Source organism: Corvus moneduloides, chromosome 13, assembly GCF_009650955.1.
Source record: "Corvus moneduloides isolate bCorMon1 chromosome 13, bCorMon1.pri, whole genome shotgun sequence".
NCBI classification, from domain to species: Eukaryota; Metazoa; Chordata; class Aves; order Passeriformes; family Corvidae; genus Corvus; species Corvus moneduloides.
The window spans coordinates 11,462,446-11,474,199 of NC_045488.1; the positions used below are offsets into that span (position 1 = coordinate 11,462,446).

The following is an 11,754-nucleotide window of genomic DNA, read 5'->3' on the forward strand; positions in this document are numbered from 1 at the left end:
GCTCTGAAGGGAATGGCTGGGGCTGGAGCACAGTGCAGGCGCTCAAAATATGTCTGATGGTAATGTTTGGTATTGCTTTGGTTTTCCTCCCAGGGAGACAGCTCTGCTCATTTCTGGTTAGGAAACTAAAAAAAGCTGCGGCAGCTACAGCTGCTCGGGGTCCTGTGTCCTGTGCGAGCTCTGAAGCCCAAAGTTCCCAGTTTCCTGGTGTTTTGGGAAGTGGATTTTCTGTGATCAGCTGGGACATCTGAAGGAGGGGAAGCTCATGTAGGGGCAGCTGAGCATTCCCCTCTGGAAATGGCAAATTTGGGTTGTTCCTGGAGGGAGCTGAGCTGTAATTTGGGGTTGGGCTGTGCAAGGAGATGGTGATGTGCTGTCTGGCCTTTGCAGGACAGCCTTCCTGGTTTGGAGGAGCTCGATGCCCATGGATTATCCAACAACTGGATAAAAAAAGCATCCAGGGCTGGGTCAGTGCTCCTGCTGTTGCTGGGGACACCTGATGTTCTTAGGAAGTTTGGAAAATGAGGAGGCTCCAGCAGCATCTCTGCAGCCTCTTCATGACATCCTCACCAACTTGGCCTCTGGCTTCCCAAAACAGCTCCAGCACCTCAGTGCCCCCTCCACCCCTTCCTTGGAGGTCTTTTCCAACATTAATGATTCTGGGATTAGTGCTGGTGTGAACCAGCAGGCTTTGGTTTGGTTCAGCCAAAGCCTCTCTCCTCTGGCCCGTCCCCCTCCACTGAGGAGATTCCCAGGCTCGGCTCCAGCGCCCAACGTGCACTTCCCAAGCGGCACGATGGAGGAGGGAAGGGGTGTTATTCCTGTTTCTCTTCTGAGGGACCTACTAATTAGTTTCTGCTTTTAAAAGGCTTTGAAGCACTCAGCCGAAACTTCTCTGGGAGCGAAAACTATGATTATTTATATTTATCCCATTTCCCAGAGCCTCGGCCCCGCCGCAGGATGCTCTGCCGTGCCACAGCTCTGGCTGCTGGGCGGATTGTCCCACTCCCTGAGGGGTTTCTGACAGCACCTAGAACTGCTCTGCCAAGCCAGAATGGCTTCCAAAGGCGGATGAGAGCTCAGGAGGTCCCACTTGGCCATCCCAACCCGTGGCCATCCCACTGGGATGTGGTTGGCGTGGCCAGGATTGCAGCCTCCGGGCTGATGAACAGTGGGCACAGGGCCAGGCAGGAGCGGCGCAGGAAAGGGAGCCTTGGACATCACGGCAGCGGCTGGAAGGGAATTCTGCTATCCAGTGATTTATGGGGTGATTTCTCCCAGATTCTCAGCGTTTTTCAGGCTCTGGGAGAACAAAAGAAGGATTGCACACATGGCTGGGTGGAGGAGCTGAAAATGTGCAAGTTCTCAACCTAAAAATGGAAAAAAAGGGTTTTTTCCCCCCAGTTTTGTTCCAGCTTCCCTCACCCTACTGCAGAGGGGACTTGGGAATGAACCTTCTCCCCTGTTTGTGGAGCTGGTGCCTTGCCCAGCTGGCAGCAGCAGGCAGAGGAAAAAGCCAATCCCAACCAGACAATGCTCAGATTTTCATCAAACCTCTGGATTTTACAGAAAATCAATAGTGGGGACCTTCCCTTCCCCACCTTTTCCCCTGTGGTTTTCATCAGCTCGTTTTTCTCCCCATTTTCCAGCTGGTTGGGGTACAGGGGTGGATGGTCCCAGAGATGCCAAGCACGACCCTGGGATTTTGCTGGATTTGGGTTTATCCAGGGCTGGTTTCCAAGAGGGAAGAAGTCCCAGCCAGGCTGTGGTTGATGACAGGTCTGGTGCTTTCAGAAGTGGCAGCCAACGTGGGCGGTGACGTTCAAGGCTCCTTTTGAAGCTGTATTTACATTGTTGTGTTCCTCGGACGTGCCAGGTGTAACGCAGGTACCTGCACAGCCCAGGAGCTGGAAAAGCCATGGACGTGCCTGGGAAAGCTCTGAGCAAGACAAACTGAGGTTAATGGAGACTGTTGGACTCAAAAACATTTTAAAAACATCCCCTAAATCTCTGAAAACTTTGGCATTTAGAAGTAACTCATAAAAATGCCAGTGAAAAATACCTGAGTTGGGTTTTTCCAGTTTTCACCCTTTGCTGAAATGTCCTTTCTGAAACAGGGGAGCTGGGGGAAAAGCAGTGCCAAAATACCTTAAACTCATGTTCTGGACTGTGGATTTAATGGCCAGGGAAGGTCCATTAGAAGCAAACTCCTTGAGTTTAACTTGAAAATAAGCTAACTGATGATGACTTCCAAATTTCCGGGCAGAACTAAACATGGCATGTGTTTTGCTTTGAAGGATATAAAAAAAAATTAGCATGAGCTGATGATTTTGCAGAGTGGTTTCTTTTATGCAGAGAAAATTGTTTTCATCCTCATTCTTGGCATTGGCTCCTTGTCCTGTGTTGCTTTTGTTTCTTGGGTTGCCATGGAAATGTCCCCCTTTCCCCCCAGGCCTCTCCACACACCTCTTGCATGGGCTCTGGTGCTCGTCAGACCCTTTTTTTGAACTAATTTAATTAATTAACCCAGCGCAAGTGTTCTTCTGAGTTAATCATCTCCTGGGTTAACAAATTCAATCTGCTGGTGGAGGAGGCTGGGGAGCAGCAGAGCTCTGCTCCAAGGGAAAGGTGGAAAGAAGAGGAGGAGGAGGATGGTGGATGGGGTGGTAGGGAGGGTTCTTCTCAGCTGTTTTTCCATGTTTTTTGTGGGATGAGTGAGCTGAACTGGTGTCCATGGCTGCCCAACAGCCATGTGAGGGTGGAGGAGTTGGGACCCCGCAGTGGCAGCGGTGACACCAGATTAATGACAATATAAAACCACATTCTTGTTTCATAATTGAGATAGGAGCTGGGCTGAATCCTTACATTCAGTGGAGTAAACCAGAAATCTGGAAGAGTTTGATGCTCTGCAGCATGGGAAGGTCCAGCTGGCTGCCCCTGTGGCTGACCTTGGCCATCGGCTGGGCAGCTGGTGGCAGCTTTTCAGGGTCTCTGTGAGCCAGGGAGAATCTTTTCTTGGTGAAAGCTGGGACATTAAAGGATCCTCTGTTGATCCTGGTCTTTAGGAAAATGTCCCAGAGGAAAACCAGGGCTGCCCATCCTGCTGCTTGCACCCACCTGCCTTTCCCCTCAGGAGTCCATTGTCCTGCTGTAACAGCAGCTTCCTGCTTCCCTGGAGAAACCAAGGAGGAGTTAGAGAAGGGGACTGAACTGTCCTGTGCTCACCAGGATTTTCACCAGGATGGAGAAGCTCCTGCCCAGCCTCCTGTGTCCATTCCCTGCTGGGATTAGGATGTTGCCTTAAATACACACAGTGAGGCCAACACTGGGGCACTCCTGTGGGCCAAGACAGGGCTCACCAACCCCTCCAAGGTGCCCTCAGAGTCCCACCTGCCACTCCCAGTGAGGACAGGCAGCCAGAAGGTGGCTGCTTTGTGTCCCTGGAGGGGCCCCCTGTGCTGGGGACGGCTCTCAGCCTCTCCCCTGCCAAAGGGGCCGTGCCGGGGTCGGTGCCGGTGGCAGGGGGGCTCTGGGGGGCACAGTGATGCATTCCAGCTGAAACTTGTAAGGCAGAGGTATTTTAAGTATATTGGCTTAAGGAAAATGGTTGTGAGCTTTGCTGGGGCAGATTGACAATTAATTTCTTTTTTTTTTTTTTTTTTTTTTTTTTTTTGCAAAGCCATAAAAATTCCATTTCTGCTGTGGAAAGTTTTAACCCCTTCCTTACCCTGGTGCTTGTTTCATGGGGTATTAATGGGGGATTATTTTAACTGATGGCTCCCTAGTGAACTGTTAATAGATTTTGGAGAAATGTGTGTGTTCTTTGTGCTAGGCTTTTTATCTGCACCTTGTGCACAGTGAGCTGTGTATGGCTGTAACCTTCCTGCTTCCCTGCTCCTGTGTGTTGGGCAGTGTAAATCTAGATCTGTGCTGTGGCAGAGGGGAGGAAAAAGACTGAGCTTGGATCTAATAGTCCAAAAGTGGAATTAAACTGAATGGAAAGATGTGGAGAGAGGAGGTAACTGAGCTCCATGGCCAGTGGACTGTGAGGCTGCCCTGTGACACAGGAGTACAGGAGGGAGGAACATGGAAATGGGGAGTGAGCTCTGTGTGGGGGGACTTTTGAATATCCTACTTCATTTCCAGATGCCCAGATGTGCATTCAAGTCCCCATCACATCTGGAGAGTGCAGTGATTTATTTTTTATGTGCATGGTCTTCCCTATGGGCACCTCTTAAATGTATTTTGAGAAGTTCTTCCTTGCAGCCATGTATTGAGGGGTCCATTTGACCTGCTGAGAGGAGGTTTGGTGGCTTTGGGAAAGCCAAACAGTGAATCAGAGTCATTTATTTCATGTGTTTCGTGATCTGCCCATGTTTTCCATCCTGCTTTTAAGCGCAACATCAAGCATTGGGGCTGTGCAGCATTTTGTTTTGGAAAAAAGCATCTTTCTTTTCTCTTTTAAAGCACTCCTTTGAACTTTACTGGCATAAAACGCTGTCAAATCACAGTCTCAAACCTCAAGTTATTTTCTTTACCTCCACACTCTGCAGGGAGCGACAGCAGCAGTGCTGCTAACGCTGAGAGGATTTACAGTGTTTGCTCTCTGCATTTATTCCCAGATCCAGATTCCTTTTGCCTGAGCCATGCAGGAGGCTTTTCCCTTTAAATTCTGGGTTTGATTCTCCTATCTTGTTCCTTTATCTCTAATTGTTTGAATTTACTTCGGGATGTGCTGCGAGGCATCGCTGCCGTGGAGGAAGCAGCGACGTGGAGGAAGGAGTAAACACGAGGCAGAGTTTCAGCCCCTCCATCTGATGGATGAAGGTGGCTTCGATGGAGGAGATAGCCCTGACGCCAGCCCCTCTGGAGCTGCTACAAGTTGTAGCTGCCTACAATGATAGTTGTTAAAAACCCGTCCTGTACCACTGTGGGACTCAAATATTTTCCTTTCTTCAAAAAGAAGGCTAACAAGCCTGCCTCTGTTCCAGCAGAAGTGGGAGGGGGAAAAAACAGAACAAAAAATGGATTTTCTTGTTTGTGCATGAAGGTCAGCATGGAAAAAAAGAGAAGGGAAAAGTGGCATTTATTTAAAAGGCAGAGGAGGAGGTGGTGTTGTGCCGGCCGCCCCTGCTCTCTGCAGAGTGGTAGTGGCTAATAGCTGGAGGCGAAAGTAATACTTGGCAGGGGATGAGACACAGCACAGGCCCCCCTGATTTGGGGGCTTGCTGAAGTGCTTGTTTTATGTCAGGGCTGCGGGAGGAGTTCATCTTCGCAGGATTTGGTTGAGTGCACTGGGAGATAAAAGGAGGGAGAGGAACTCACCACGGCACAGGGAGCGCTGGGAGAGGGACCCTGCAACAGCTTCCTGCAGGCAGGGGCTGCTCAGATGGGCCTGTAACTGTCCCCTTTCAGGGCTTATTTCCCTGTGGGTTGCTTTTTTTGGATTTTAAACACTTTTCTTTCCCCTGGCCAGAAGTGGATTGAAAAGAAACTTCTCACTTCTTGAGGTGCAGCTACCTAAAACTCATCTCCTCACCTGTTTGAAGAAGCACAGGACATCTCCAGGAGTGCTTTGAGTTGGCAGAGCTGTCACTGCCAGGCAGGAGCTGTGGGATGACAGAGATGAGGAGCACATTTGCAGGGGGATGCATTCATGGATGGATGGATGGAGTGAAGTTCCTGCCATAAGTTGCATGGAAGCGCTTTTAATGAGGCTATTTCAGATGCATGTGAAAGCAGGAGGTGTAAAAAGCCCTTCCCCTGTTTTCATTGATGATTTTGCCTAGATAATTCCAAGTTCCTGTAAAGCAGAGATGGCACCAGGGCTGGTGGCACCTCCAACATGATATTCTTGTAGGACAGGCACTGTTTTCCTCCTGGCTTTGCTTTCTTTGCTTTCCCCACCTCATATATTAATTTGCAGTAAACCATGGGAAACTCCTATTTAAATGTTTATTGCTGACTGTTCCCCAGATTAATTGAGCTGCTGGGGACGCTGGAGGTTTGGAGCTGTCCCATCCTTAATCTGTAAGGGAAATGCAGGGGCGGAGCAGTAGTTTCTCAAAAACGAAATGACAAAACCAACGTAGCTAATGGGTATGGAGGGCTTTGAGGAGATTGGGAGGTTAAACAGATGCGGAGCTCAGTAATTGCTACCAGCCTCCGGCCCCGGCACATGAAAGGCCCTGAGCTGGTCTGTAGCCCCCAGACCAACTTGAGTGGGACAACAGCAAAACTCAGCGTTTGGGGAGAGCTTTGGAAAGGCAGTGGGAGCATCTGCAGGATGTTCCAGGGAAGAGATGCCTGTGGAAACTGGATGCTTTGGAAGATGGATGGGTCTCTGAGCACCCTGGTTTAGTGGAAGTTGGCCCTGTCGATGGCAGGGGGATGGACTGAGATGGTGTCCACAAAAATGTGGCCTGTGGTGGGTGAAGGGGTTGGTTCAGGCTGATGAGCATTGCCCACAGCAAAGGGCATCCTGCTGCCTCCCTGCCTGCCCTGTCACCCCCTCCCCCATGGCCCTCCCCTTAAATTTGTATAGTTACAACTCCAGTTAAACTCCAACAAAGCCGCTTAATTCAAAGCTGGTTAATGGGGAGGGGAGCCCGGTCCCCTCCGGGGTAATTTGAGCTGAAAAGAAGCAGGGCCAGAGGGCTGTGCCTGAAATCCGATGTGTCAATGGGGGCTCTGGAGCAAAATAATGGCATCACCCCGTGGGCAAGTTAATGGGACATGATGGCACGGAGGCACCGGGGTCAGCAGGCCGCGGGTGCGTGAGGGATTGTCAAGGAGCTTAATGCCGGCCACGGAGCGCGGCTGGCTCGGAGCAGAGCTCCTTGCTGGAAATTCCACGGCAGTTTTCTGTTAACCGGTGTGGTAGGAGCAGGAATGATGTTCAGCAAGTGGTTAATTTGCCCTCTTTGGGGCTCCTTCTTTTCCTGTCTTCCTTCTGGAGACATCATAAATTCTGGAGGCATCATAGATTAAACAGATTTCTGGCAGCCTGTGTCCCTCCCGTCTTCCCTGACTGTAATTCCTAGAAAGAAGAGACGTTTCTCATTGTCTGGAGAGAGTTCCAATGGGTTTTTAGAAGGACATGTATAGTTCATAGCAGCTACTCCCCCTTGGCATGAAGCACTTCCTCAGATTTCATGTTCCCCATGGGAACATCAGCATCGCTGTCAGAGAATATTACACAGCAGAGACACCCAGCGGGTCACTCATCGAGGCATGTCCTGGACATCCCCCTGGGGTCAGCTCGGCGCAAATTGGGCTTGGAAAGTGGGGATACAGGAGCACAGTGGTGCTGGGGAGCCGCCAGGCTCAGGGCTGGCAGAGCAACACTGGGGCAGTGTCTGTGCCAGCTCCGGTGGGAGGAATGCAGATATCTTGAGGACACGGGGGCCCAGCTGCTGGATGCAGGGTTGGACATTAAATTGGAGAGAGGAAGATGTGCTGAGCTCATGGGAGATGGTGGGCGCCCTGTGGGGTCTCCAGCCTGGGCTTGAGCTGCCGGTCTTGGTGGCATTTGATGTAACTGAAGACAGTATTTGGGTTGAACACAAGCTTTGAGATGAAGATGGACTTTGGGTTGAGCACAAGTTTTGGATTGAGCACAGATTTCAGATTAATAGAACTTTTGAGATGAGCACAAATTTTAGGTTAAATACAGATTCTGACTTGGACACAAATTTTGGGTTGAGCGTGAAATTTGTGTTGAACACAAGTTTTGGGTTGAGCATAGGTTTTGGGTTGAACACAAATACTAGGTTGAACGTGAAGTTTGTGTTGAACGCAAGTTTTAGGTTGAGCACAAACTTTGGGTTAAATACGTGTTTGGAGCTAAATACAAGTTTTGGCCTGAACACAAATTTTGGGTTCAGTGTGAAGTTTGTGTTGAACACAAGGTTTGGGTTGAGCACCATCTTTGGGTTGAACATGAAGTTTATGTTGAACACAAGGTTTGGGTTGAGCACAAGTTCAGTTCTCACTGAGCAAAGCTTATGGGTGGGAGGAGCTGTTTCCCAGCCTCCATCCCTGTCGTTTCCCAGGTGATCCCAGCACTCCTGACTCTCTCCGTCTCCCCACAGATGCCAGCACGTCGCCCGATGCCGTGAAGAGGAGCCATTGGTGCAACGTGGCCTACTGGGAGCACCGGACGCGCGTGGGCCGCCTCTACACAGTGTACGAACAGTCTGTCAGTATCTTCTATGACCTACCTCAAGGAAACGGCTTCTGCCTCGGACAGCTAAACCTGGACAACAGGAGCGAGACTGTGAGAAGGACTCGAAGTAAAATCGGCTACGGGATTTTACTGAGCAAGGAACCGGACGGGGTGTGGGCCTACAACCGCAGCGAGCATCCCATCTTTGTCAACTCCCCGACACTGGACATCCCCAACTGTAGGACTCTGATCGTGCGCAAGGTGATGCCGGGCTACTCCATCAAGGTGTTTGACTACGAGAAGTCCTGCCTGCTGCAGCACACGGCCGAGCTGGATTATGCAGACGGGCCCTACGACCCCAACAGCGTCCGGATCAGCTTCGCCAAGGGCTGGGGGCCGTGTTATTCCAGACAGTTCATCACGTCGTGTCCTTGTTGGCTGGAGATCTTACTCAGCAACAACCGATAACGGTCAGCCTCTGGCAAAAGGAGAACAACAAAAAAAAAACCACACACACAAAAAAAAAAAAAAGACACAGACTATCCCAAATATCATCTACCTAGATTTAATATAAAGTTTTATATATTATATGAAAATATATATTATACTTGTAATTATGGAGTCATTTTTACAATGTAATTATTTATGTATGGTGCAATGTGTATATGGACAAAAAACAGAAAATGCACTTTGGCTTATATAATTCTTTCAATACAGATTTTTAAAAAAAAAAAAAAAAAACAAAGAAAAATTATACAGCAAAAATAGGAGAAAGCCCTAATTTTGATGTATGGTTTTTTGAAATATTATTAATACCCAGACAAAAAGCTAATACAGTCACTCATTGATAATAAAGTATTCGCATTATGGGGGGGGATTTAATTGTCTTTTTTCTTCCCCCCCCCCAGCTGAAGTTGGCAGCAGTCAGGGGGTTCCAGAGGGCAGCTGCTGTCTCCCATCTCAGCCAGGACCCTGGAAAACTAATAAATGAGTTGGAAGGCTGCAGCTAGCTCCAAGGTGAGGGTGAGTGAGGCCAGCTGGAGAGCCAGGGAGCACTGGGAGGAGGTGAGAGGTAGCTCTCCCATAGCTGTTCTCACTCAGGGCTCTCTGATCTCTCTGATAACATAAAATGTGGTGGGAACATGGTGAGGGTGCACATCCATGTTTGCACAAATAATTTTTCATCAGTGCTTATCAGTGGGTATCAGAAAAGCAGAATATTCCATGGCCACAAAGCTGCCCAGCAGAACCAGTTTGGATTATCGGCCTTACCCTGGGGTTGTCTGTGAGTCCAGCATGTCCCAGATGTGTTTGATGGTTGAGAAACAAATGGAGGTTTTGAACAACTCGTGTTTGGGTGGATCCTCCTTTGGAGCGTGCCCTGGATTTTGGGAACGTCTCCAGTGCCTTGGCGGAGGTGCCTTGGAGGAGTTGTGAGCAGCTTTGTCCCATAGATCTCCCAGTCTGTCGTCCAGGCAATAAATGATCCAGGAGTGTTTGGGAAGAATATATTTACTCTGAGGAGCAGCTGCAGCCAAAAAAATGTCCTGGTCAGTTGTGCCTGTCCTGGCTGATTTACTCTCCCTGGAAATCCTGGATAAAATCAGCCCCTCTGCTGACTTGTGCTGGGCCTGGCAGGGGCAGGTTGGACACAGGCTTTGCTTGGTCAAGGAAGTTATTTATTGCCAGGGAGTAGTCCTGCCAAGTCCTAGAGTTCTACAAATCCCTGTACCTCTGATTTCCATAAAAATCCAGCCTCTGGAGCCCAGTGATTGGGAAGCTTTCAAGGCTGCAAAGGATATTTTTGTCACCTTCATATTTCCAGAGAAAAAGATGCAATGAGACATCAAAGAGTTAAATAGAACCTAAATTTGCTACTCAAAAGCCCTCCTGGTGCGAGTCATGCTTTTTGGCATCTGGACTTGGTGTTCCTGCCACAGCCATGAGTGAGGATGAGAAATCACAGAATCCTGGAACCCTGGAATGGTTCAAGTTAGAAGGACCTTAAAGCTCATCCCATTCCACCCCCTGCCATGGGCAGGGACACCTTCCACCATCCCAGGGTGCGCCAAGCCCCGTCCAGCCTGGCCTTGGACACTTCCAGGGATGGAAGAAGGGGGGGGCTGCATCCCACAGGGAAACACAGCGACCTGGGCGGATGCTGGGAGAGACCTGAGCAGGGAATGTCGCAATGACATTCCTGGAGTCATTTTTCAAATTATAACCATATTTGATGTTTAATTGGGACCACATTGGTTGAATTCCTGCAGCATCAGTATTAATACTTGACATCATTAATTTTTGTTTGTGTTACAGCCATTCTTCGGGAACGGTCTCAAAACATGTCACTCTCATTTAAAGCAGCTTTCAAGAGCTTTGCAGGGGTTTTTTTATCCCTTTGGCTTAGGTTTGGTGGGTCCTGCCAAACCACCCACCTCCCTCACTGTATCGCTTTCACACAGTCCATCAAGAGGCTATTTTTATGTTTTGGGGACTTTTTAAAGAGATTTTTGTTAATGCTGTCCTCATGTTACCTGGGAAGCACCAGCAAAAGGTGCTTCTTCCTGTTTCTTTTGTTTCCTTTTCTTTTTCCCAGCATTTCCCACCACCACATTCACACCTTTGCTCCCTGTTCTCCTCCTCCTCGTGCAGCAGTGCCATCATTTTCCACTTTCTATCCATCCATATTTTGGAAGAAAATAGCACCAAGGATGGATTTGAGGGTTAACTCTGGGATTTCCCTTGTGCAATCCACTGATGGTGCTTCAGTCTCCTTTTTTCATTACTCATGCACCTCCCCAGGAATAAATCTGGAGTTTTATTTCAGTTGACAGCAGGGCTTTAAAGGGAATAAAAAAGGATTTTATGGTGAGGCAATGAAATAAGACATCAAGTATCCTTTTCAGTCTCATTTTGCCCCTTTAATACCTTATAATCACTGAAACTTGGAACTCTTTAAAGGAGCTTTAGGACTTCAAAGCTATTGAACTTCACACTGGACCCTCTCAGAGCTCAGCTGGAGCTTCCCCTGTGCATCCCCCACACCGGGTTTGGACCTGGGGGCTGGAAACTAGCACCTGGAGCAGCCCTTGGGGTGGCTGTGGGTGAAGGGCACTTCCATGGGGACAGGAGAGTTAATTCCCTGCCCGGTTTGCAGGAGCAGCTGGACGTGGTTGGGTTTGATTAATGAGCTGGTGGGTCTCTGCTGTGCTGCACCCACAGCTGCTGCTGTTTGCCCATCTGCCCCAGCCCCTATAAAAGCAGGAAAGCAGGAGGGCCACACTCTCCCTCTTTTGCTTGAGCAGCCTCCTAAGCTTCTCCAAGTGGGGTTTTTCCTACTTCCTGAAGGAATCGTGGTCTCCCAATACCCGAGGTAAGTGGCACTTTCTCCATTGTTCCTTTAAGGTGTGTGTGGTGTTACAGCATTGTAAGGGTATAAATTAAAGTACCCCCTTGGCAGGAGGCTGCTGGGCTGTGCTTGGTCCGAGCTCCTGCGGCTGCTGTGGGTGCCTCGGGGCTGGGGAGCTGCTGTAGGGTTTGTGTGGCTCCTCAGCTGGAGCTGGCTCGGCTTTGTCCTGAGAAGGCTG

At 49.3% G+C, this 11,754-nt stretch overlaps 1 protein-coding gene across 2 annotated transcripts in view; it reads left to right on the forward strand.

The window, feature by feature from the left end:
• Positions 1 to 9,035, forward strand: part of SMAD6 (SMAD family member 6) — a 38,496-nt gene extending 29,461 nt beyond the window's left edge. For both annotated transcript variants that reach the window (XM_032122939.1, XM_032122940.1), the window contains exon 4: positions 8,094 to 9,035. In XM_032122939.1, coding sequence (XP_031978830.1) covers positions 8,094 to 8,635 — 542 coding nt within the window. In that variant the 3' untranslated portion in view covers positions 8,636 to 9,035. The remainder of the gene's footprint in view (positions 1 to 8,093) is intronic.
• The last annotated feature ends 2,719 nt before the right edge of the window (positions 9,036 to 11,754 follow it).